General features: G+C 49.6%; 1 protein-coding gene across 1 annotated transcript; it reads right to left on the bottom strand.

The window, feature by feature from the left end:
- Positions 1-6814: 6814 nt before the first annotated feature.
- R3hdml (R3H domain containing like) lies at positions 6815-16253 on the bottom strand. The gene is made up of 5 exons (XM_042694319.1): positions 15996-16253; positions 11508-11626; positions 10599-10731; positions 9929-10044; positions 6815-7038 (listed from the first exon to the last, which is right to left on the bottom strand). Exons 1-5 carry the CDS (start codon positions 16251-16253, stop codon positions 6906-6908), a joined length of 759 nt encoding a protein of 252 aa, XP_042550253.1. The 3' UTR covers positions 6815-6905.
- Positions 16254-23461: the final 7208 nt, after the last annotated feature.

The following is a 23461-nucleotide window of genomic DNA, read 5'->3' as shown; positions in this document are numbered from 1 at the left end:
TAACTCTTAGTCCCCACAGCCACGTGGACTGGTGCATCTGTACCTCAACCTCTCCCTACATTCTCCAGAGCCAAGGGAAGTCTGGAGGGACAAACCGACTTGCTCAGGGTCCATCCACGCGAGTCTAGACCCCAGCTGGACCCTGTCCTGGCTACATGAACTGGGTGCAGCACAGCTTCCTTTGGGCCTGCTTGTGTGCAGCAAAGCAGGTTGATTCCCCAAGCCCAACGTCCATGGAATCTCGGAAAACCTCCAAGCATGCATTCCCAGGCAAGCCAAAGGCAGACAAAAAAAAAAAAAAGAACCAAGCCCTCCCTGCAGGCGCAGCGGCCCCCTCCCAGCACTCCCCATTCCACTCAGGCTTCCTCCCAGTCTGGTCCTTCTAGTTGACCCCGTGGAGGGTCTCTGGGCCCATCAGAAAGGCACTGAGGATGTCCTAGGACCTCTGAAACCTCACCACGGTCCCACCCGGGCCAGTCTTCCCCCCCCCCACCCCACCCCAGGGCCAGCAGCTGGCCCCACTCACCATAAGTACTTTCCACGGGAGCCCCAAGGGGCGCGTTCACACTGACCATGGCCAAGTATATCCAGCCGGACACTGGCGGGCATGGAGGAGCTGGGGGCCCGCACAGAGCTGCAGCAGGGGCCACCGGGAGCCAGTCCACCAGGAAGGCAGTGAGCACCGCCAGCTGCCACGACCTGGTTATCTTATTGATTCTTCTAATCACCCAGGGTGGGTGGATACGTTAAAGAGTAACCAGTCACTTAGGGAACCTGTGGCTGGGGACTGTCACTATTTCCATGGCAACAGCGACCTGGCCAGACGTGAGGTCCACTCAGGCCCTAATCCTGAACTGTAAGGTTAGGGGTACCCAGAGTCAGACAAGAAGGGGTGTCTGCCCGCCCGGTCCCCCAACTTGAGTAAAGGGTGTGAGTAGGAGGGGCTGTCAAGGTGAGAGTCCAAGTTGGGTGGGGTTTTATGACTGTAAATGATGGGTGTGGCCTGATACAGGAAACACGGGGAAGTTGAGGGAGGGATGGGAGAAAAGGAGGGTGGAGCACTGAGTTTATTGAGCACCCAGGGGAAGCTGGGAAGTGATTTTGTGGTCTTTAAAGTTGGAGGTGAGTAAACTGAGACACCAGGAAAAAGTACTTGCGTAGAGGCTGGTGGAGGGTACTCAGAAGGGCTGGAATTACAACCCCAGCCTTTCATTTCATCGAACTGGTTTAATGGTGCATCTACTATATGCTATGCCTTCTTCTAGACTCCCCTGACAGGAATGAGCTGAGCAGACATCATCTCTGTACCCAGGGGACTGGGAGATGGATAGAGGAGATTCAAGTATTTCAAACTGGTGGGTGCTAAGGTGGAGAACCATTGGCTCTGTACCCAGGGGTGGGTGCTCTGCCCTGCCCTGGTCTCCCTCCTGGTGCAATCTACAGATTGTGTGTCTGAGACCTCCTGGGTGTTTGCAGTCTTGCATTGTATACACCTGCCACCTGGCTCTTTTTGGTGACCGCCCCTTTTGTCCCAGAGCTCGCTCTCAGTACCTACCTGGGGATTCGGAAATCAAAGTCTTCATTGTGTCATACAGAGCTCAAATGAGAAGCAGAAAAGCAAACTCAGAGCTCAAAGGACGTATAAAACTACAGCTCTGCTAGTTGGTATTTTTGGGGGTGGAGAGGGTAGGTAAATGACTTTAATTCCTTACAGTATTAGCCCCCTCATGGGTGTCCCTAGCTCTCGGCCCCTGGTCTCCTTTTCCAGGACATTCTCTCACCCTCCCTAGGGGACCTCTTACCCCTGGGCATAGGCTGGGGTTCCCAGTTCTAGGTTCTGCCTGCCTCTTGGCCTCTTCCTGCCTTCCTTTTCCTTCCTTCCTTCCAGCTTCAGGCCAGTAGCTCCTGACATCAGTGCTTCTCTGTGTCTTTCCAGTTCGTTTCTTGACTAAATCCCAAGGCAGGATGAACCAAGGCCTTTTGCTTTCTTCCTGTCTACACTCAGTAGCATTTCATGACTGGAATGGAAACAAAGTCACCCAGAAGGACAGATGGGCCCAATATGATCACCAACACCCAAGGCCCTTCCATACTTCCCAGCACCCTAGCCCAGGTTCCCGACTCCTCTCTCAGCTGTCTTCTACCTCCAGTTCAGATTTTTCTCTCTTCTAACCTTTTCCACTCTTTCCCGCAGGTTCATGAGTCTTCACATCCTGAGATCAGACCTCCCCTGAGTACCCGCTAACCAAAATGGAAACCCATGGACATCTCCACCAGATGCCCAGACCCAGCTATATCTGCAGCCCTTGAATCTCACCTCCTAAATACTCAGAATGTCATTCACTTGTCTCCACTCCCACCATCTTGCTTCCAGCCATCCTCATTGCTCATCTGGGCTGCTGAGATCACCTTTGTCTGCCCTCAGCATCCAGTGGGACCCTCCTCACAACTACCCTTCATTAAATTATCTTCTCTAGGGAAAACCTGACCACGACATGCCAGTGCTAGGACAGGGATGAACCTTCCTTCTTGCTGGCCTGTGAGGTCGTAGACTGTTCATGGCTTGGCCCTGCCTACTTCACATCCAACTTCCTTTAGCCCCTGCCATTGCTGCATGACTTCCACACCAGCTCTCCTGACGTACCACTATTAGTTCCTGGGCCCAACCATCTACTCTTCATCAGGATGTGGGTGGAGGGTGGGGAGGTCAAGTGTTTGTGTCCTCTTCTGTTTGAGGCCTGACAGCCCCACTAGAATGATAAGCTTGGGAAATACAGAACATTTGAGATCTTGGGGTGGAGGGTGAGGGAAACAATTTTTTTTTTTCTGGTCAGTCGTGGGGCTTGAACTCTGGGCTTGGGTGCTGTCCCTGCGCTCTTCAGCTCAAGGTGAGCATTCTACCGCTTAAGCCATAGCACCACTTCTGGTTTTCCAGTGGTTTATTGGAGATAAGAGTCTCACAGACTTTGCTGCAGGGGCTGGCTTTGAACCGTGATCCTCAGATCTCAGCCTCCTGAGTAGCTAGGATTACAGGCATGAGCCACCGGCGCCTGGCGACAATTTTTTTTTTTTTAAGGCCATATAGTCATTGAGTGCTGGTAGTTCATGCCTTATAATTACCACTACTCCTGGAGGCTGAGATCTGAGGATTGAGGTTCAAAGCCAGACCCAAAAGAAAAGTCTGTGATATTCTGATCTCTAATTAACCAGCAAAAAGCCAGAAGTAGAAGTGTGAGTCAAGTGGTAGAGCACCAACTGTAAACAAAAATTCCCTGAGTAAGCCTTAGTACCATCTCCCAGTCCCCCACCCCGCAAAAAAAAAAAGGAAGAAAAAAGGGAATAAGATAAAAAGAAGGAAGGAGGGAGGGAGGAAGATTGGTAGACTTGACTTGGTGCCAACAGCGGATCTGTATTAACAGCACCAGTAAGTGACAGCTTAAAGCTGACACTTCTATAGTACCAATTATATGCTAAGACTCTGTTTTGTGCTGTAATACTTTGAGGAGGCAGAAGCTGTTAGTGTCCCCGCCGAGAGGGTGTGGTAACTTACCCAGCACACTCAGTCACTAAGTTAAATTTGTGAGTAGGCTATTTGGCTCTAGGGCTAACTCTCGCCCTTGTTGAATGAATGAGCCAATGAATGATCACTTGAGATAGGGCAGGAGGGTCAAACATTGTTGTTTTTGTTTGGTTGTGCTGAAGATCTAACCCTTAGCCCGGAGCCTGGTAGACAAGGGCTCTACTGCGGAGCTCTGTCCCAAGCCTTCAAACACGGTAAACAGAAATAGGCCTCTCCAACAAAGATGCCATTTCTCTGGACAAAGTATAACAAGAAGGGTACCAAATGCAGTGTCCTCAAGTGAATCCTTACCCCATCCAGAGCTGCCAGCCTGAACAAGTCCCACCTACTCTCTTCTCCTTTGGCCTGTTCTTATCAAAGATCCTATCAGAAATGGCAAATCCTGCCATCATCTGGAATTCCCATCCAACAATGGCAACTTCTGCTGAATCCTATCTGCTTCGGTCTGCTTGGTGAGTGCCTCTCTTCTTTGCAGAGAGAAGATTGAGGAAGGGCTTTGCATGTAGCTGATTGAATGTCAACTTTTCTTTCTTTCTTTCTTTTTGGCTGGTCCTGGGGCTTGAACTCTGGGCCTAGGCACCATCCCTGAGCTTCTTTTGCTCAAGGCTAGTGCTTTACCTCTTGAGCCACAGTGCCACTTATGGGCTTTTCTGACTAGTTTATTGGAGATAAGAGTCTCCTGGTCTTTCCTTGAACCATGATCCTCAGATCTCAGTCTCCTGAGTAGGTAGGATTACAGGTATGAGTCACCTTCTTTAGCCTCCAGTTTTCTGTCTGTGAAATGATACGTAGCAGTATACTCTTCATTTAAAAGAGCAGTGGTTATTCAGAGACTAAGAGGGCAGCTGGCTCCCATTCAAAGCAGCTAGTAACCAACAGGAGTTGTGGTTCTCTTTATCCCAGCCCCCAGAACACATGGAGCCAAGGTGGCCAGTTGAAACTGCACAGACAGTGGGGATAGGGAAAGCTGAGTTGAAATTCTATGTCTGTTCCTTTCTAGTCACTTTGTGATATCACTGGCTCCGGGGGTCAGGTAACACCTACACTTTCAGAACACGTTGGGAAAACACTTTGGGACTTAGACTTGGCAAGCCTTTTTGCCCCACCATAGAAGGGTGTTAGTAATTTTTTGTTAGCGAAATCTTCCATCTTTCTTTTACAAAAGAAAAGGTAGTTGGCTTAGTGGTAGAGTGCTTGCCTTGCATGCACGAAGCCCTAGGTTCGATTCCTCAGTACCACATAAACAGAAAAAGTCAGAAGTGGCACTGCGCCTCAAGTGGTAGAGTGCTAGCCTTGAGCACAGAGAGGTTCAAGGAGAGTGCCCAGGCTCTGAGTTTAAGCTCCAGAATCAGCAGAAAGAAAGAAAGAAAGAAAAGAAAGGAAGGAAGGAAGGAAGGAAGGAAGGAAGGAAGGAAAGAAGGAAGGAAGGAAGGAAGGAAGGAAGGAAGAAAAGGTATTTTAATGCCCCTACCCAAAAAGAGGAAGGATATTATCTGCGAATAACAAATTTTGATTTGCTTATTTTACTCACTTCCAGCATTTGGAAATTGGTACACAACCTCATGTTCCACTTTTCTCTTCGGCAGAGTGGAGTAATAATAGATCTGCATGGGTCACAGCACTGATCTAGACTCTGTAGTGGGGTTAGGGCCTTCGTTCCTCCCCTCATCTTCTAGTCTGTACCTTTCTCCCTTCATCCAATTTCCTTGTCTCATTTTTTTTTGACCCTCCTAGAACTTGAGAGAAAGGCCAAGAGAAAAGCCACTGTGGTGGGGTCTCAAAGGACTTTATTGATGCCAGAAGGGGACATATGTGGTGGCCTGGGTAGTTACAGCTAAGGGAAGAGGACTTGCTGTCCACCGACAACACAGTAACTCTGCAGAAAGGGAGCTGTTTTCCATCCAGAACTGTTCCAGGTGTTTGAATGGAGCTGAATAGAGGGGGTGGGGTGGGGGGCCCAGCTGCAGGGCAAGGTCTGAGGGAGGAGATTTTACTATCTCTTGGAGACAAAGGGACTTTTGTGTGCTTCAATCTCAGGGTAGGAAGGGGGTGGAGAGAGGGAAATCATTTAATGGAATGAGATAGTGTAGAAAAAAAAGGAAAAAATGAGATGGACAGAGAGACAGACTGAGAGATTGAGAGAGAAAGAAAAAGTGAGAGTTGCCTCAAGCCAGCTTTGTTTCTGATAGGTGACTAGAGCCTGAGCTCTAGTCGCTAGTCTCTCTAGAAAGCAAGCTAGACTGCTCTAAGCCACACCCTTCGAGACTCAGTATCCCCAGCAGTAAAGGGCCTGTGCATTCTATGGTTGGTCCAGTAACAAGCAATGTGGGGAGTGGATGTCCACAGTTTGTTTCATTTTTTTTAAGTTTGGACCTGAAATGTGCTCAACCAAGAAAGGAACCACTAGACTTCACAGGCTGCCCAGAGTAGCTGGCATGTGGTGGATGGAGGTGAGTTTCAGCCTCTTGTCTACAAGGAGGCTGGGATCTGAGGACCATAGTTCAAAGCTAGCCTGGATAAGTAACTCTGTGAGGCTCTTATCTCCAATTAACCAGCAAAACAAACCAGAAGTGGAGCTGTAGCTCAAGTGGTACAGCACCAGCCTTGAGCAAAAAAGCTTAGGGATAGTGCCTGGCCCTGACTTCAAACCCCAGTACTTGCATGCGTGCACATGCATGTGCATGCACACACACATATACACACATCTTTCATTAGCCTGACAGTCTTGAGTTTGGAGCTTGAGTCACAAAAGCAAGCTGCCTGTATTGCTAGCTATAGCTCTGGCTCCCTGTGAATGGAGCTAATTAAAGATACAGGACTTTTTGGCAGAGACCAGAGGAAGAAAGGAAAGTAAGGTGATTTGTGGCACATGCCGGATACCCCACAAAGGGACCCAGGAGGGAAAATCCTGACCCTGGTGGAGCCCAACTCCTGTTCCTTTTTGTTTGTTTATTTGTTTTGGTGGAGCCCAACTCCTGTTCCTTTTTGTTTGTTTATTTGTTTTTTTTGTCAGTCACAGGGCTTGAACTCAGGGCCGGGGTACTGTCCTGAGATTTTACGCTCAAGCCTAGCACTCCACCACTTTGACTCACAGTGCCACTTTCAGTTTCCTAGTGGTTAATTGGAGAGAAGAGTCTCAAGGTCTTTCCTGCCCCAATTGGCTTTGAACCTCAATCCTCAGATCTCAGTCTCCTGAGTAGCAAGGATCACAGTCGTGAGCCACCAGCACCGGTCTTTTTTATTTTGTTTGATTTTCTTTTTAATTTCTTCATGGATCCTAGTTTGGGGGAGGGATCCAGCACCAGAGATCCCAAGATTTGTGGGATCACAAACCTAGAAGCCTATTGGATTTGAGTCCAGAGAAGCACATGTTGCGGTTGCAGTTACCTTGGTAACTGGGGGGACAGGCAGAACATGGCTTCCCCATCTTGTAGGGCGCCTCTCCAATCCAGTTGCCCCTGGAAGAGAAAAGGTGCCAGGAAAACAGAGTTAGGGCATTAAGTGAGCAACCCAATCCATATTTCAGCACTGAGATCATTGGTCATGTGACCTTGGGAAGGTCACACCCCTAAGCCTCAGTTTCTTCATCTGCAAAACCAACAGAGGACCCCCAACACGCAGAGATGCAGCAAAGTTCAAACACATGCACACTGCCTGGTGGGTGATTCAGGATTTATTTCTTATTCCCCCATCCCCTCTGCAGGATCTGAGAGCTCTCTGGTCCTGGGTTCTAGATCCTGAGGACAGGCGGAGCCATCTTTTGAAAGGTTGGTTTTTTATCCTGGGAGAAATCAATCAGTGGAACATTACAGTGCCTTCTGAGAAAACAGCTCATCATATTCATGTGCTGTACCAAATGAGAGCTAGAGGAATTTGCCCATGTCTTCTGACAATAAAAAAAAAAAAAAAAAGGACTTAAATGGCATGTTTTTTGTTTTTTTTTGGTGAGTTGTGGGGCCTGAACTCTGGGTCTGAGCGCTGTCCCTCAGCTCTTCAGCTCAAGGCTAGCGCTCTACCACTTGAGCCACAGCGCCACTTCCGGCCTTTTCTACTTATGTGGTACTGAGGAATCGAACCCAGGGCCTCATGCATGCAAGACAAGCACTCTACCACTGAGCCACCTTCCCCGACCTTAAATGGCATGTTTTATGTCATATTTTCCCACAATTTTCAAAGGTTAATAACAATATGCCAAAATCCACTAGTGGGTTGAGAGGTATATGAATTATGTGAATTATATCTTAATAAAGCTGTTTATAAAATAAGATTATATTTTCATCACTATTTTTAGCTTGGGATTTCTAGGCTTTTTTCCTTTTTAATTAGCATGTATTAATGCACAACGAGGTTTTGTTGTGATATTTTTCTTTTTTTTTCTTTTTGTCGGTCGTGTGGAGTTTGAACTCTGGGCTTGGGTGCTGTCCCTCAGCTCTTCAGCTCAAGGCCAGCACTCTATTGCTTGAGCCACAATGCCACTTCCTGTTTTTTTAGTGGTTTATTGGAGATAAGAATCTCATGGAGCTTCCTGCCCAGACTGGCAGATCTCAGCCTCCTGAGTAGCTAGGATTATAGGCGTGAGCCACCAGCGCCCGCTTGGCTCTGTTGTGATATTTTTCGTACATGCATATAATAGATTTTGAGCAAATTTACTCCCTTTATTATGCCTTCTTATTCCTCTTTTTTTTTTTTTTTAAAGTTTGATGGGTTTTGCCGGGCGCTGGTGGCTCACGCCTGTAATCCTAGCTACTCAGGAGGCTGAGATCTGAGGATCGCGGTTCAAAGCCAGCCCTGGCAGGAGAGACCGTGAGACTCCTATCTTCAATAAACCACCAGAAAACGGGAAGTGGCGCTGTAGCTCAAGTGGTAGAGCGCTTGCCGTGAGCTGAAGAGCTGAGGGACAGCACCCAGGCCCAGAGTTCAAGCCCACAGCCAACAACAAAAAAAAAAGTTTGATGGGTTTTATCATTCTAGTTTCATAGAAGTGTATGAAGTACTTCATATACACTGACTGAATTGAGGTGAGTCTTGCTTTGTTTTGAGTGTCTTGGCTCATATTATTGTCTTTTCCTTTTCCGTTGCACCTTTCTGGGGAAGGAGGGTCTGCTGCATGGTAGGAAAGTGCTTGCCGGCTGAGTCACACCCCAGCCCCTTACCACTATCATAAAAGAAATGTCAAAGTAAGGTTCTAAAAACTAAAGTAGGGGCTGGGAATATGGCTTAGTGGTAGATTGCATGATTCAAGTCCACAGTACCACATAAACAGAAAAGGCTGGAAGTGGTGCTGTGGTTCAAGTGGTAGAGTGGAAGCCTTGAGCAAAAGAAGCTCAAGGACAGTTCCCAGGCCCTGAGTTCAAGCCCCAGGACTGACAAAATAATAATAATAATAATAATAATACACATATAACACACACATCAATGTACTGTTATAAATAATAGGACAGAAATTTCCAATTGCCTGACAAATTTCTTTTGGCTCTGTCTCTCCATGATTCAATTGGAGATGATGGGGAAAAGAATCTGATATCCTCACCTACATGGGATGCCTATGCCAAATATCCTTTCTACCTTCCCAGGAGATAGGCACTATTACCTGTCTTAGACTAAGGAAGAACTGAGAGTCCTGCATGCTGAGATTGCAGGCATATACACCATGCCTGGCTTCTCAATAGCTTAACTGTAAATAGGGACAATATTTTTCAGAAGGTTCCTTAATTTTTCTTTCCTTTATTTATTTTCCAGTGCTGGAGATCAAACCCAAAGCTTCATGTATTCCGGGCCAGTGCCTGCCTGTCTCTGTCAGTGCTGGGGTTTGAACTCAGGGTCTCACGCTTGCTAGCAGACTGGCTCTCTACCACTTGAACCACACCTCCAGTCCCATTCTTGCTGATTATTTTTGAGACAGGGTCTCAGACTGGCTTCAAACCCTGCTCCTACTCCCAGCCTCCTGAATAGCTAGGATTACGGGCATGAGCCACTTGCATGCAGCTTTTCCTTTCTTCTCTTTAAATAAGATAATAAGTGGCAGCATTTTGCAAGTCATCAAGAGCCGAGTGTGAGTACAACACGATTGTTGTGTAAGTGACGTTTTAAGTTGTGTGTTGCCTCAGACCTGACTGGCAAGTTTGGGTGAGGGGGCTGGACGTGTTCAGTATGTCCCCACTGCCTTTTCTTAGGGATCTGTCCATGTGGCTTCTCCACTTCTCCTAAGTAACCCTGAAACTCGGCAAAAGGGTTACCAACTGACCCTCAAATCGCCCTGATGGTGTGATATTGAGGGCACTTGAATAAATGAACAGACAGTTCTCAGGGCCTGCCTTCCACCCCAGGGCCCTTCGGTACTGCACTTACCGGATGGCATAGTGACACACCAAGTACACTGCCTGGCGCCACGTGCTGCCCCACACATCAATGCTGCTGCAGGTGTGGACAGCGCAGCCCAGCCGACTGGAAGTCGCCCACACCATCTGACGAGGCAGAGAGAGGGGCAGGATGAGAAGGACTTGAAGGGGCCAGGGTCCTCAGGGTGGCATGGCTGTGGGACTCAGTCCCCAGTTGGGGCTACCGGGAGGTCTTCCTGGAGGAGGCTGTCTTCCTGTCCCAAGGGCTAGAGGCACTTATACCATAATAGGATGTTTCTCTAGCCTTCCTTCCCTCCTTCCCTCCTTCTTTTTCCTCCCTCTCTCTCTTCCTCGCCTCTTTTTTGTTGTTGTTGTTGTTTGTGAGGCTTGAACTCTGGGCCTGGGCGCTGTCCCTCAACTCTTCAGCTCAAGGCTAGAGCTCTAGAGCCTTTCTGGTGGTTTATTGGAGATAAGAGTCTCAAGGACTTTCCTGGCTTGGCTGGCTTTGAACCACAATCCTCAGATCTCAGCCTCCTGAGTAGCTAGGATTATAGGCATGAGCCACCAGCGCCCAGCCTCCTTGTTTATTTTGTTTTGTTTTGTTTTTTAGGTAGGAGGGTCATGAGTCCCAGGCCAGCTGGAGTTTGTTCTGCATCACCCTGGGTCCTGGCAGAGGGTACCTGGGTGTAGTGGGCACACACAGGGCCGCTGCAGCGCCAGGGGCAGTGTGGGGTACAGTCCTTCGGGGCTGGGAATGAGTAATGCCGCCTCTCCTCTGACCAAGACTTGGCGAGATCCACCACAGAGCGGTACCTGGGGAGGAGGAGGACAGGAAGCTGGAGGGAAGCTGAGTTTCCACTGAGGAAAGTGGCCCCCGCTCTGCAGGGGCCAGGGCAGACTGGCAGAAAGGAGAAGATGGGTGTTTTCTAATGTCTTTTGTTGTTGTTGGTGGTGGTGGTGGTTGTGGGGCTTGAACTCTGGGCCTGGACACTATCTCCCAGCTCTTCAGCTCAAGGTGAGTGCTCTACCACTTGAACCACAGCATCACTTCTGGTTTTCTGGTGGTTTATTGAAGATAAGAACCTCACGGAGCCAGGTGCCGGTGGCTCACGGCTGTAATTCTAGCTACTCAGGAGGCTGAGATCTGAGGATCACGGTTCAAAGCCAGCCCTGGCAGGAAAGTCCATAAGACTTTTATTTCCAATTAACCACCAGAAAACTGGAAATGGTGCTGTGGCTCAAGTGGTAAAGCAGTCGCCTTGAGCTGAAGGGCTCAGGGACAGCGCCCAGGCCCAGAGTTCAAGCCCCACGACAGACAAAGAATAGTAGCTAGTATTACAGACAGTCAGGAGCCACCAGCTCCTGGCTCATCTCATCCTTTATCCTGTCTTGGCTTCTTCAGGTCACTCTCCAAAACAAGAAGGGGGGCAGTTATTTCTCCCCTACCCCTTGTTTCCCATCTCTCCCTTGCATAGGGAATTTGTCTACCCGTCTACCACTTATTATACACAGCCAAGCCTCACACAGAGTAAATACTTAGTGTATGTTTGTTGAGTGACTAAAAGAAGGAAGGATCAAGTGTTACTCACCGGCCAGAATGGATGGAGAGGTTCTGGCCCACGTATCTCATCAGCTGGGAGGGCCCGTGGCCCCAGATGCATTGCGTGGCCCAGGCCTCAGCAGACCTGGCCAACTGCTCGTCCCAGACCTGGGAAAAGGAAGGCTGTGGAGTTCTTGGAGGCAAAAAAACAGGACCGGGTACAATGAAGCCCAGGGATCTGGGGCTGGGCCTCTCCCATATCTTCCTGAACTCGACAACGAGCCCACTGGACAGATTGGAAAACTGAGGCCAATGATGATTTTAAGGTCAATTGCAAGTTTATCCCAGAGCTAAGGTCCTCACCAGCTCTCTGATTCCAAGTTTGAGGCCCTGTTGTATTTGCTGGATCTCATTCATGCTGGGGGCCCTCAGCTCTGACGTGGGGTCCCAGGTGTTTATTCAAGAATTTATTCAAGAGACGGGCGCTGATGGCTCACACCTGTAATCCTAGCTACTCAGGAGGCTGAGCTCCAAGGATCGAGATTCAAAGCCAGCTGGGGCAGGAAAGTCCGTGAGACCCTTACTTTCAATGAACCACCAGAAAACCAGAAGTGGCACTGTGGCTCAAGAAGTGGTAGAGTGCTTGCCTTGAGCTGAAGAGCCCAGAGACAGCACCCAGGCCTAGAGTTCAAGCCCCACAACCGACAGACAAACAAACAAACGAAGTTCTCAACAGTCCCAGGATGAGGGAGATTACTGACTATAAGATTTTATTTATTATACAATAAATATTCACTGCAGATTTATGTCAGCATTAAAAACTTTTGTGGAGCTTTGGCTCAAAACAGTAGAGCACCAGCCTTGAGCAGAAAAGCTAAGGGTCAGTGCGTAGACCCTGAGTTCAAGCTAGCACAAATATGCAAAAAAAATAATAATACTAATAATTCAAAGCAAATACATTGTATTCAATGTATACTATGTAAACACTGAGTTACCAACTTAAGGGTAGAGCTGGGATGGAGAAAAATAGGAGAAGAATGACAGAAGAAGTGACATTCATCAAAATGCCTTGTACTCATAACCTGATTTCTGGAATTGAACCCTTTTGTACAACTTGATTAAAAAAAAAAAATTGCTGAGCACTGGTGGCTCACGCCTGTAATCCTAGCTACTCAGGCGGTTGAGATCTGACGGTCGCAGTTCAAAGCCAGTCCAGGCAGGAAAGTCCGTGAGACTCTTATCTCCAATAAACCACTAGAAAACCGGAAGTGGAGGTGTGGCTCAAGTGGTAGAGCACTCACCTTGAGCTGAAGAGCCCAGGGATAGTGCCCAAGCCCAGAGTTCAAGCCCCATGACCGACAAAAAAAAAAAAAAAAGACTGAAATTTGTGAAATTTATGTAATCACTTAATCACAATAAAAATAAATTTTAAAAAAGCTTTTTGTTTTTAAAATATGAACATATGAAAAACATTCAATCTATCAGCTATCCAAGGGAGGCCAACTGGAGAGGTATGTTCTCACCCATGCTTCTCCCTACCCCCACCCTGGGCAATCAGCAGCATTGGGTGTCTTCAGAAATACTCAGACTTTTGCCAACAGATATACAGAGACATATATGTGCTATTGACAAAGATATCATGCATCTTGTTATGTACTTTCCCTTGACAAGTCTTCCATCCTAATGATTCTTTCACCTCAGTGCCTATAAAATCCCCTCTATGGCCTTCATAACAGTTGTATAATTTTCCCATGGAGAGAAAACATTACAAAAAAAACAAAACAAAAAAAGACTTATTCCCAGCTGAAGCATGGTGATGTTCACCTATAATCCCAATGCTTGAGAAGCTGAAGTGGGAGGATCCCAAGTTGGAGGCAGCCTGAACAATATAGGGAGATGCCATCTCAAGCAAAACAAAATAAAACAAGCAAAAACTAGCTAGCTTGCTTGCTTGCTTCTTTTTGTTAGTAGGGGGCTTAACCTCTAGGCCTGGGCATTATCCTTGAGCTCTTCAGCTAAAGGCAAGTGTCCTACCACTTGAACCACACACCACTTCCAGTTTTCTGGTGGTTAACTAGAGATAAGAGTCTCATGGACATTCCTGCCCTAGGCTGGCTTTGAACCAGGATCCTCAGATCTCGGTCTCCTGAGCCGCTAGGATTACAGACATGAGCCACCAGTACCTGGCTGTTTTTTGGCTTTTAATGCCAATCTTGGGGTTTGAACTCTGGGACTGGGTACTGTCTCAGCTTTTTCACACAAGCCTAATGTTGTACCACTTGAGCCACAGCTCCATTCCAAGTTTTTTGGTGGTTTATTGGAGATAAGAGTCTCATGAACCTTGCCCCAGTTATCTTCAAACTGTGTCCCTAAGATCTCAGCCTCCTAAGCAGCTAGGATTACAGGCATGAGCCACCAGCACCAGTCTAAAACTAGTTCTCTTTAGCTCTGAGGCCCTGGGATTTTTTCTGAGGCATTATTTGCTCACTTAGCAAACACTGACCAGCATTTCTTGGTACAGGGGACTCACTGTCTCGCCAGGAAATGAAAAGTCAAACAATCCTGAATGACTGCAGTCCTGGGGTATGAGAATTCAGAGACCCCACCTTTCTTGGGACTTTAGGACTGAGATACACTTAATCAGGCACCTGTCTACTTTTGTAGGTGGATGTCAATAGTGAAGAAGATATTGGGGTGCCAGGAGGAGCCTAGGCCTTTGCTAGGGTAGCCTGAGAGGAGAGGGGGTAAACTGAGGAAGCAGTATGCTAAACAACACTTGCTACCCTCCCTGGATGTCATCCCCAGAGTCTTTGGGGGAGACTTCTTGCTCTCTCCGTTCCATCTAAATGCAATAACTACACACTTACTGGCCATACTCACCATAGGTCCTCAATAAAAGCGTCATATATTTGCAAAATGTGTCAGTCTAGGTGTTCACAGATGAATGAGTCAGACAAGCAACAAATTAATAACATCCCCCACCTTGAGAGCCGCCTGTCCTGGGGTTCTGGTCCCCACCCGTCCCCAACAAAGACCTCTTGATGAGACACTCAGTATATCTTGTTGGTATTTATTTTTCCCCAATCCCCTCAAAGGCAACTCCTCAGCCCCATAGGAGGAAGGCTGAGTCCCCTCTGTCCTCTGAAGGCTCCCAAAGGACCTACGGCAGGAGTGAACACTGGCACAAAACTGTGAGCACAGCCAGGTTCTGAGCCACAGAATCACGTGGCATTTGCCTTGGAGAACGTGCACTGGCTATTTCTTTTCCTAAGAAATTTCTTTTCCAGAAGTCCCCCCCCCCCCCCCCCCGTATGCCAGCGGGGTATCGCTCCAAGCTGGCTGGGGACAATGGCCTTAGGGGTAGAGATAAAGAGCAATGCTCTCTCCTCTCCCCCTACCTGCAGTCTGGCTTTTTGAGGGCTGGGGTGAGAGACACCAGCCTCCTTCACTACGGGGGGGGGGGGGGGGGGGGAGGGGGCTCCCAGTCAGGGCTCCACCTGAGATCCCCAGGTGCCTGACTGTCTGTCTGTTGATTGTCTGTCTGTCTGTCCCCAACTCTGCCTCCACCCGCTGCTGGGAATGAAGGATCTGGGTGTGTCTAAGCAAATCCTTGAGCAAAGAGACAATGGCAAAGGGAGCCATACCTGCCCACCCCCTGCGGGTCCCCAGTGGGAAGCCAACTCCTGGGCCGGATTTTGGGTGGTGACAACTTTAGCTTTGGGTAGATCTGATTTGGAATCCTGGCTGGGTGACCTTGGGAAAGAAAATAATTCTCTCAATCTCAATTTCTGTTTTTTCTTTTCTGCTTCCCTTCCTCCCTCCCTCCATCTCTCCCTCCTTCCCGTCCTTCCTTTCTTTTTTCCTTCCTTTCTTCCTTCCCTCTTTTCTTTCTCCCTTCCTCTCTCCCTCCTTCCTTCCCTCCTTTCCTTCCTTCCCTCCTTTCCTTCCTTCCTTCCTCCCTCCCTCCCTCCCTCTCCTCTCTCTCTCCCTCCCTCCCTTCCTTCCTTCCTTCCTTTCCTTTCCTTTTATGCCAGTCCTGGGGTTTGAACTCAGGGCCTGGATGCTGTCCCTTAGCTTTTTTGCTCAAAGCTAGTGCTCTCTCACTTGAAGCACACCTCCACTTATAATTTTTGATGGTTAATTGGAGATAAGATTCCCAGGAACTTTCCTGCCCAGGCTGTCTTCAGATCCTCAGATCTCATCCTCCTCAGTAGCAAGGATTACAAGAGTGAGCCACCAGTACCCAGCATAAATCTGTTTCTCAATTTGGGAAACAGACTCTTATGAAGGAAGATGTAGTGCCTGGGGCTAAGGGTTCTCCCTGTGCCTAGATTCACTGAGGATCTCTGTATGGCGGCCTCAGTTTCCTCATCTCTGAAATGGGTGCAGTAGTTCCCCACCCTTCCTGCAGGTCCCAGACATCCGACATGGCTGGTGAGGCTGGTGGATGGCACAGCTCTTCCAGGTCAGTGACTCCAGACCCTGTGAACAGCTGGCATTTGCTGGAAGGGTGCTGGGGGGGAGCACGGGAACTCACCATGTACTCCATGTTGGCGGCAGGTGGGTACACGCTGGCTCGGATGTGGTTGTGGTAATCCAGTAAGGCGCTCATGTCCCTGGCAGAGATGTGGCGCTTCCGGCGATAGCGGGGCCCCAGGCCACTCAGGGGCCCCACAGCAGTGCCCTGAGGCTGGGCCAAGGCCACAGTGCAGTTAGGTATCCTCAATGCCCCCGCTGTCTGGCCAACCCCGAGGAGCAGGCCTGCCAGAACCACGGTGCTGGGCAGCAGGACCATAGCTGGCTTGGATGGCACGTCTGTCCAGTACAGTCAGAGTTAGACTCTGGAAGGGATGGGAGTAAGAGCACCAGCCCCAGAGGATGCCCCCCACCCCCAGGAACTGTGCAGAGCCCTCCCGATCCCCAGCCTCCCTCCTCCCTTCCTCGGTGGACTTCAGCGGCTTGGGTGTGAAGGGAAATGCCAGACAGCGGTGAAGCCAGGCTGGCCCTGTGGTGGGATGGCACCACCACATCAAAGCGGCTCCTGTCCCACCCTCCCAGGAGACAGACAACGTCCTCGCCAGCCAGACACCCTCTTCACCAGCCCTTCAAGGCTGGGCTCAGGCACTACCCACAGAGGAAGGACCAACTTTCACAAGGCACAGAGCAGCCCCCTCTGGTTCCAGGACATCATGATGACAGGATGCAGAGGGACTCAGGGAAGAGAGGATGGCAGGGGCAAAGGAAAGGACATTGAAGAGCAGAGAGAAAGAAGACATGGAGAAAAGGAATAGGGATGAGGGAGAGAGAAGAGAGAAAAGAGAGGGGGGAAAGGAGAGAGAGAAGAGAGGAGACAAGAGAGAAGAAAGAAAGACTGATGGAGAAAAAAAGAAACAGGAAAACGGGGAAGAAAGGCAAAAGGAAAAAGAAAACAGAAGAGGAGAGTGAAGAGGAGAGGAGAGCAAAGAGGAGGAGAGGAGAGCAAAAAGAAGGAGAGGAAAGGAGAGGAGAGGAGAGGAGAGGAGAGGAGAGGAGGTAGAAGGATGTCTCAGGGAGCAGGCAGTAGCCGGTTTTGGGTGTGGGGGCTCATACCAAATCACAGGCAGCCCCAGCAGGTGGCAAAAGATAGCAAGGATGCTGGGGACCTTTGCAATCTCCCTGGCTCTCCTGGCAGCTCAGCGACTTTAACAGTCCTGGGGGAGTGGATGGCATCTGACGTCCTGGCCCCACAGCCCTCTCCCCTTCCAGCCCTGCTGGCTTGAACAGGGAGATCCTGCCTGCTGCCAGGGATTTATGGCTCTCTCTCTCCCTCCCTCCTTCCCTCCCTTCTTCCCTCCCTCCCTCCCTCTACCTCTCTCCCCCCTCTCCCCCCCCCTCCTCTGGCTCTGATTCTCTGATGTTCCTGCTTCATCCTGGACCGTTAGGGGCTGGGGCTGAGGAGCAGGAGAGGAGTATGACAAAGGAGTGGGAATCTCCTGTACCTCTGGGGGACCCCAGCCCCACAGGCCTAGCTCTGTCTTCCAGATCCTGACATGTTAAGGATGCCTGGCATCCTGGAAGTGTATTCTCAAGTTGTCCCTAGGCAGCCCCCAAGTTGAAGTGGGTGGTAGGGGCAGGTAAGAGGTAAGGCTACCTGGGCTCATGAGCCAGGCTCTGGTCTGAGAGCTTGGTGTGTGTGTGTGCGCACACACACGCGCGCACACACACACACAGAGGCTCTGCCAATCCTAAGAGGCAGGCATTGCACCTCTCCATTTCATAGATGAGGAAATGGAGAGCCAGAGTGGTTCAGCCCGAAGTGAACAGGGCCGGGATTCAAGTCCAAGTTTGATCCAAGGACTTTGTGGATATGTGGAAAAGTTGCCACTTTTGGAACCAAATACTGCTGCATGAGGCAGAGGGGGACCTAGAGGGGGCATTATGATGCCACATAAGCTTAGCCTCAAGTGGCATGGTTCATTAGGTCCATGGCTCTGGGTTCAAATCCTCTTTACTGCACTTGCTACACAACCACAAGAGATCTCAACTATTTTGTGTATTATCTGCCAAAATGGGAGAAATCATGGTGCCTACTTCTTCGCATTGTTGTAAGAGGAAAAGAATGACCAGATGTGGGGTTAGGACAGAGATTGGCACCCAGAAAGTGCTCTGTGTGTGTATATGTGTGTGTGTGTGTGTGTGTGAGAGAGAGAGAGAGAGAGAGAGAAAGGACTTGTGTGACTAGGCTGCACTTATGTATTACATGTGTCAACACACATGTGTATGCAGCTGCGTGTGTGAATATATCCACGTGTAAACATGCACACATATGTGAGCTTAAAGCCTTGTTTTGTGTTGCTGAAATTCTAGGTTGAGTAAGGGTTTGCTTTCTTGCTCTCTTGTATTATGCATGGCTTTTATAATAAGAGAGCACACTTACAACAAGAAAGGTGTTGTACAAAAACCAAGGGGAGAGCCAGCCGCTGGTGGCTCACTCCTATAATCCTACTACTCAGGAGGCTGAGATCTGAGGATCACAGTTCAAAACCAGCCTGCGCAGGAAAATCTGTGAGAGTCTTATTTCCAATAAAGCACTAGAAAACTGGAAGTGATGCTGTGGCTCAAGCAGTAGAGCACTCACCTTGAGCTGAAGAGCGCAAAGACAGCACCCAAGCCCAGAGTTCAAGCCCCATGACTGACAAAAACAAAAAAACAAAAAAGCCAAAAACAAGGGGACTCTAGGCGTTCACACACAGTGAGACCAAAGGAGGATAGTCTTAGGAGAGGAACACAAAGGTGTAATGTCTATGTGCCTCTGATCACAGAAAATGGTATTTATCAAAATGAACTCCAGGAAATGGAAGCAACAGGTTTTTTCTTTGTTGCTGCTTTTCTTTTCTTTTCTTTTTGTCTTGTTTGTCCATTTATCTGTCTTTGAGCATGTAAGGGGGGCACAGAAATGGAGGGACAAAGGGTGAACAAATGCAACAGTGATACTCACTAGATACTATGTTGAAAATGAACTGTACAACTGTGTGTGGGGACAGGAGGGAAAAACTGGGAGAGAGTGAGGGAAGGGACAATACGGTCCAAAAAGAAATGTGCTTTACCTGACTTATATAGCTATAGATCTGTACATCACCTTTATAACAACAATAAAAAATTAAAAAACAAAACAAGGGGAGCCAAGTGCTGGTGGCTCATACCTATAATCCCACTTATATGGCAGGCTGAGATTTGAGGATCATAGGTCAGAGTCAGCCTGGGCAGGAAAGTCTATGTGAGTTTTATCTCCCAAAACCCAGAAGTGGAGCTGTGGCTCTAGTGATAATGCATGCTAGCCTTGAGTGAAAAATCTAAGGTACAGCACCCAGGCTCTGAGGCCAAACCCCAGTACACACACACTCTCTCTCCCTCCCTCTCCCTTCTCCCTCCCCCCTCTCCAAACCCCCAAAAACCAAAGGTGAAAGCATTAGCCTTCCTCAGCTTCTTCTTCTTCTGTTTTTGGTCATTAGTGGGGCTTGAATGGTGGGGCGCTGTCCCTGTCTCTTGAGCTCTACCACTTCAACGCCACTTCTGGCTTTTCCTGTTTATGTGGTACTGAGGAATTGAACCCAGGGCTTCATGCATGCAAGGCAAGCACTCTATCACTGAACCACCTTCCCAGTCCCCTCAGCCTCTCCTTTAATAACCTCTGAGAATATCCAAGCCCGCCCCAGTCTGGAGGTGGCAAGTGTATCCCCCAGCTGGGCTGGCTGCACAGGCTCTGGCTGGCATGGGGGCCCTCAAGCCAGATTCTCTCCAGACACATGAATTTCTCGCCTCAGTCAGCCGCTGGGCTCCTACTCCTCCTCTTCAACCCAGACAGCCGCAGAGGCCAAAGCACACAGCTTCCCCTGCCAGAGTCCCCAGAGGGCCAGTGACTTCTCTGTGCTGGGAGTGGAGAGGATGGCATGGGGGGAGGGAGAATACCATTCCTGAGCTCTGCAGGGGTTTCTCACCATGATAGAAGGATGACCCTAGTCAACAGAGCCTCAGGTCTGTCCCAGTGTGCTGGGTGTCCTGAGGCAAGTCCTCATCCATCTCCAGGCCTTGGGTGGCCCGTGGGGCTGAGGGGTGGGGACGGAAGGAGGGCTCTGCTGAAGATGGCAGGCTGGGACCCTGCATGCCAAGTGGGCTTTGCAGTTCAGGAGAGGCAGACACAGCCTTGGTGCTCAGGAATAGCAGGGGTGTCTGGCAAGTGCCACTTCCGGGTAATGGATTCAGAATCTCCTGTGCATGATACCATCCATCCATTTGCCCTGTCCTCACGGCCCACTGTGGAGATGAAGACCCTAAGGAGACAGGCACTGGGGCTCATGTCTGTAATCCTAGCTACTCAGAGACTGGGATCTGAGGATAAAGGTTTGAAGCCAACCTGGACAAGAAAGTCCCTGAAGACTCTTATCTCCAATTAACCACCAAAAGGATGAAAGAGAAGCCGTGGCTCTAGTGGTAGAGTACCAGACTTGAGCAAACCAACTAAGGAAGAACATGCAAGACTTGAGTTCAAGCCCTAGTACACACACACACACACACACACACACACACACACACAGGACGGAGGAACACAGAAACCTCTCTGGCTTGTCCTGGGGTTTGCTCTCCCCACAATCCCCACCCTCACACCCCTTCCTGCCTACCCCGTGCTTGTATGGTAAATGCTGCATCCCCACATCCCATCCCAGCGGGCACACGGGGGCTTTGTGCCAGCTTTTCTCATCATGCTCAGCACAGGGCATGATGGGTCTGCTTTTCCCTGTCACACAATCCCATCACCAACCCCTTCCCTGTGTTGTTCACACCAGGAAACTGAGGCACCACCAGCGAGTCATTTGTCCTGTGTCATAACTCCAGTGGTGGCAGAGATTGGTGGGCAAATTATTTTCTCCACAGACAGGGAGAAACGTGCCACCCATAACTCAGACATACAGACAAAATCACCAGCTCTGTCCTAAGGGAAGTCCAGGGAATCACCCCAAGAGTTGGCAGGACACCTAGCCAGCACTCCTGGCTGCTACCGTGTATTGGGACCCCCTCCTTTCTGCTCCCCCAGGAACAAAGGCTGGTCCCAGTTTGCCCATAGTAAGTTGGCAGCAGGTAAAACTGCCTGGGGTGGGGCAGGAAATAATCAGAAGTGACCAACATTAAGGGTTTTTCCGCTCACCCTAGAGGAAGCACATCTTTCTGGTCCCTGGATTCTACAGCACAGAGTTCTGGTCCTGCCCCATCTTTGCCCCAACTAGAAATTGATCAGGACTTGAGAACGAAAGAGAAATACTTTCAGAGATGAGTCTGAGATGGCTCAGTGGAGAGTAGCACATGGGTTCCTGATCCTGACAGCCCAGCCCAGGCCAGCCCAGTGTCTACCAGCTGTGTGACCATTGGCAAGTTATTCAGCCTTTCTGTGCTTCAGTGTCCTCATCCATAACTTCCTTTTTTTTTCTTTTTTTTTTTTTGTCTGTCGGTCATGGGGACTGAACTCTGTCCTGGGCGCTATCCCCCAGCTCTTCAGCTCAAGGCTAGTGCTTTATCTGTTGAGCCACAGTACCACTTCTGGCTTTTTCTGCTTATGTGGTGCTGAGGAATCGAACCCAGGGCCTTATGCATGCAAGGCAAGCACTCTACCATGGAGCCACCTTCCCAGCCCCTAGTGTCCTAAACTATAAAGTGAAATTATACCATGGCATCACTGTCGGGACTTGACACTTGCCTGGCACAGAACAGTCAATAAATAAAACAGTGTAATAGTGATTAATAGCAGTCAGGTGTAATGTAGCCAGCTCCAAAGACTTTCTTTTTTTTCCTTCCTTCCTTCCTTCCTTCCTTCCTTCCTTCCTTCCTTCCTTCCTTCCTTCCTTCTTCCTTCCCTCCCTCCCTCCTTCTTTCCTTGTCTCTTTCTTTCCCCCTTCCCTCCCTCCATTCTTCTTTTCTTCCTTCCTTTTTCTTTCTTTTCTTTCCTTTGGAGGTCTTGACATACAGCACAAGCTGATCTCAAACTCCCTACCCTCCTGTCTCAACCTCTCAAGTGCTGAGATGACAGTACAGGCATGTGCTACCATGTCTTGCTCTGACTGTGAACTTTTTTTTTGGGGGGGGGGTCTGGTCATGGGGCCTGAACTCTGGGCCTGGGTGCTGTCCCTCAGCTCTTCAGCTCAAGGCTAGCGCTCTATCACTTGAGCCACAGCGCCACTTCTGGCTTTTTGCTTTTTGCTTATGTGGTGCTGAGGAATTGAACTCAGGGCCTCATGCATGCAAGGCAAGTGCTCTACCACTGAGCCACCTTCCCAGCCCTGACTGTGAACTTCTTAATGGAAGAGCTACTGTCTGAGAATTTCCCTGCCCATCAGGAGTCATGACATTAGTAATAGGTGAGGACAGTAGAAAACAGGAAACCAGCAGAGGTCAGCTGGGGACAGAGAGTCAGGGTGCCGGGATGCAGAGAGAGAAAGAGAGAACAGGGTAGCAGAGACTGAGCTGAGAACACGGCTCATCTGCAGAAATGAGTGAGAAAGGCAGGCTAGGGAGGATAGGAGCATACAGGAGGCGTGTGTATGTGGGGATCCCAGCACCCTACTGAGGGTGGGAGGAAGGACCGGGGGAAGATCTGGGTTTAGCCCTGTCAGGAAAGGGCATTGTTCTCCAGCCCAGCATCCAGAACCATATTTCTCCCCTGGCCCCAGGACCCCCAAACTCAGAGGGGTCATTCTTACCCTGCTTGGTGTCAATCAGGAATGGGAGGGAGAGGGGAGCCAGCAGAGGGTGCCTGAGGGCTGGGGTAGCAGCCAGGGCCAGGTGCAGAGTGGGGCTCAGCTGTGGACCCTGAGGGATGCCGGGATGCCCAGCACTCCTGCCACACCCTGGGCCTGTACCCGAGGTCAAGCCCATGCCCTGGGGGCCTGCGGCCGGTCGACTAGGAAATCCTCCTGGCCCTGGTCCTGCCAGGGCAGCTGCAAGGCCAGGTGTGGTGGTGGAATTTGCTGCGTCGCTAGCCCGCGCAGCCGGAGCGGAAAAGCCCTGGTGTCAGCGCCCACATTCCTGCGTGCCCACGGCCACCACCCAGCCCCGGACCCTAAGAATGTACAGGGGTGCTGAGACCATAGGACCCTCTGGGGAGCTTGCTCTGCTCTTCCATCATGTGAGAACGGAGCTGCCCTGCCCTCTTATTAAATGGGCCGACAACACGAAGCCTTACCTTTCCTGCAAGCTGCTATAAACACTCCCCAAAGAGCATCTTTGCTTTAGAGGTATTTATTGTGTTCCTAGTATATGGCTAGCATCCCCTCTGCCCCCCAAAAGATTCACATGCTTATCTAGACAAAGAAGGAAATTGCCCTATACTGTTCTTGCATTGTCCACACTACCGCTTGAGTCAAAGCTCGACTTTTAGCTTTTTGGTGGTTCCTTGGAGTTAGAGTCTCTGGACTTTCTTTTTGGTCAGTCATGGGGCTTGAACTCTGGGCCTGGGCGCTGTCCCTCTGCTCTTCA

This window comes from Dipodomys spectabilis, unplaced genomic scaffold (genome assembly GCF_019054845.1).
Source record: "Dipodomys spectabilis isolate Male_0828 unplaced genomic scaffold, ASM1905484v1 ptg000175l, whole genome shotgun sequence".
NCBI classification, from domain to species: Eukaryota; Metazoa; Chordata; class Mammalia; order Rodentia; family Heteromyidae; genus Dipodomys; species Dipodomys spectabilis.
This window is presented reverse-complemented; position numbering and strand designations above follow the sequence as displayed.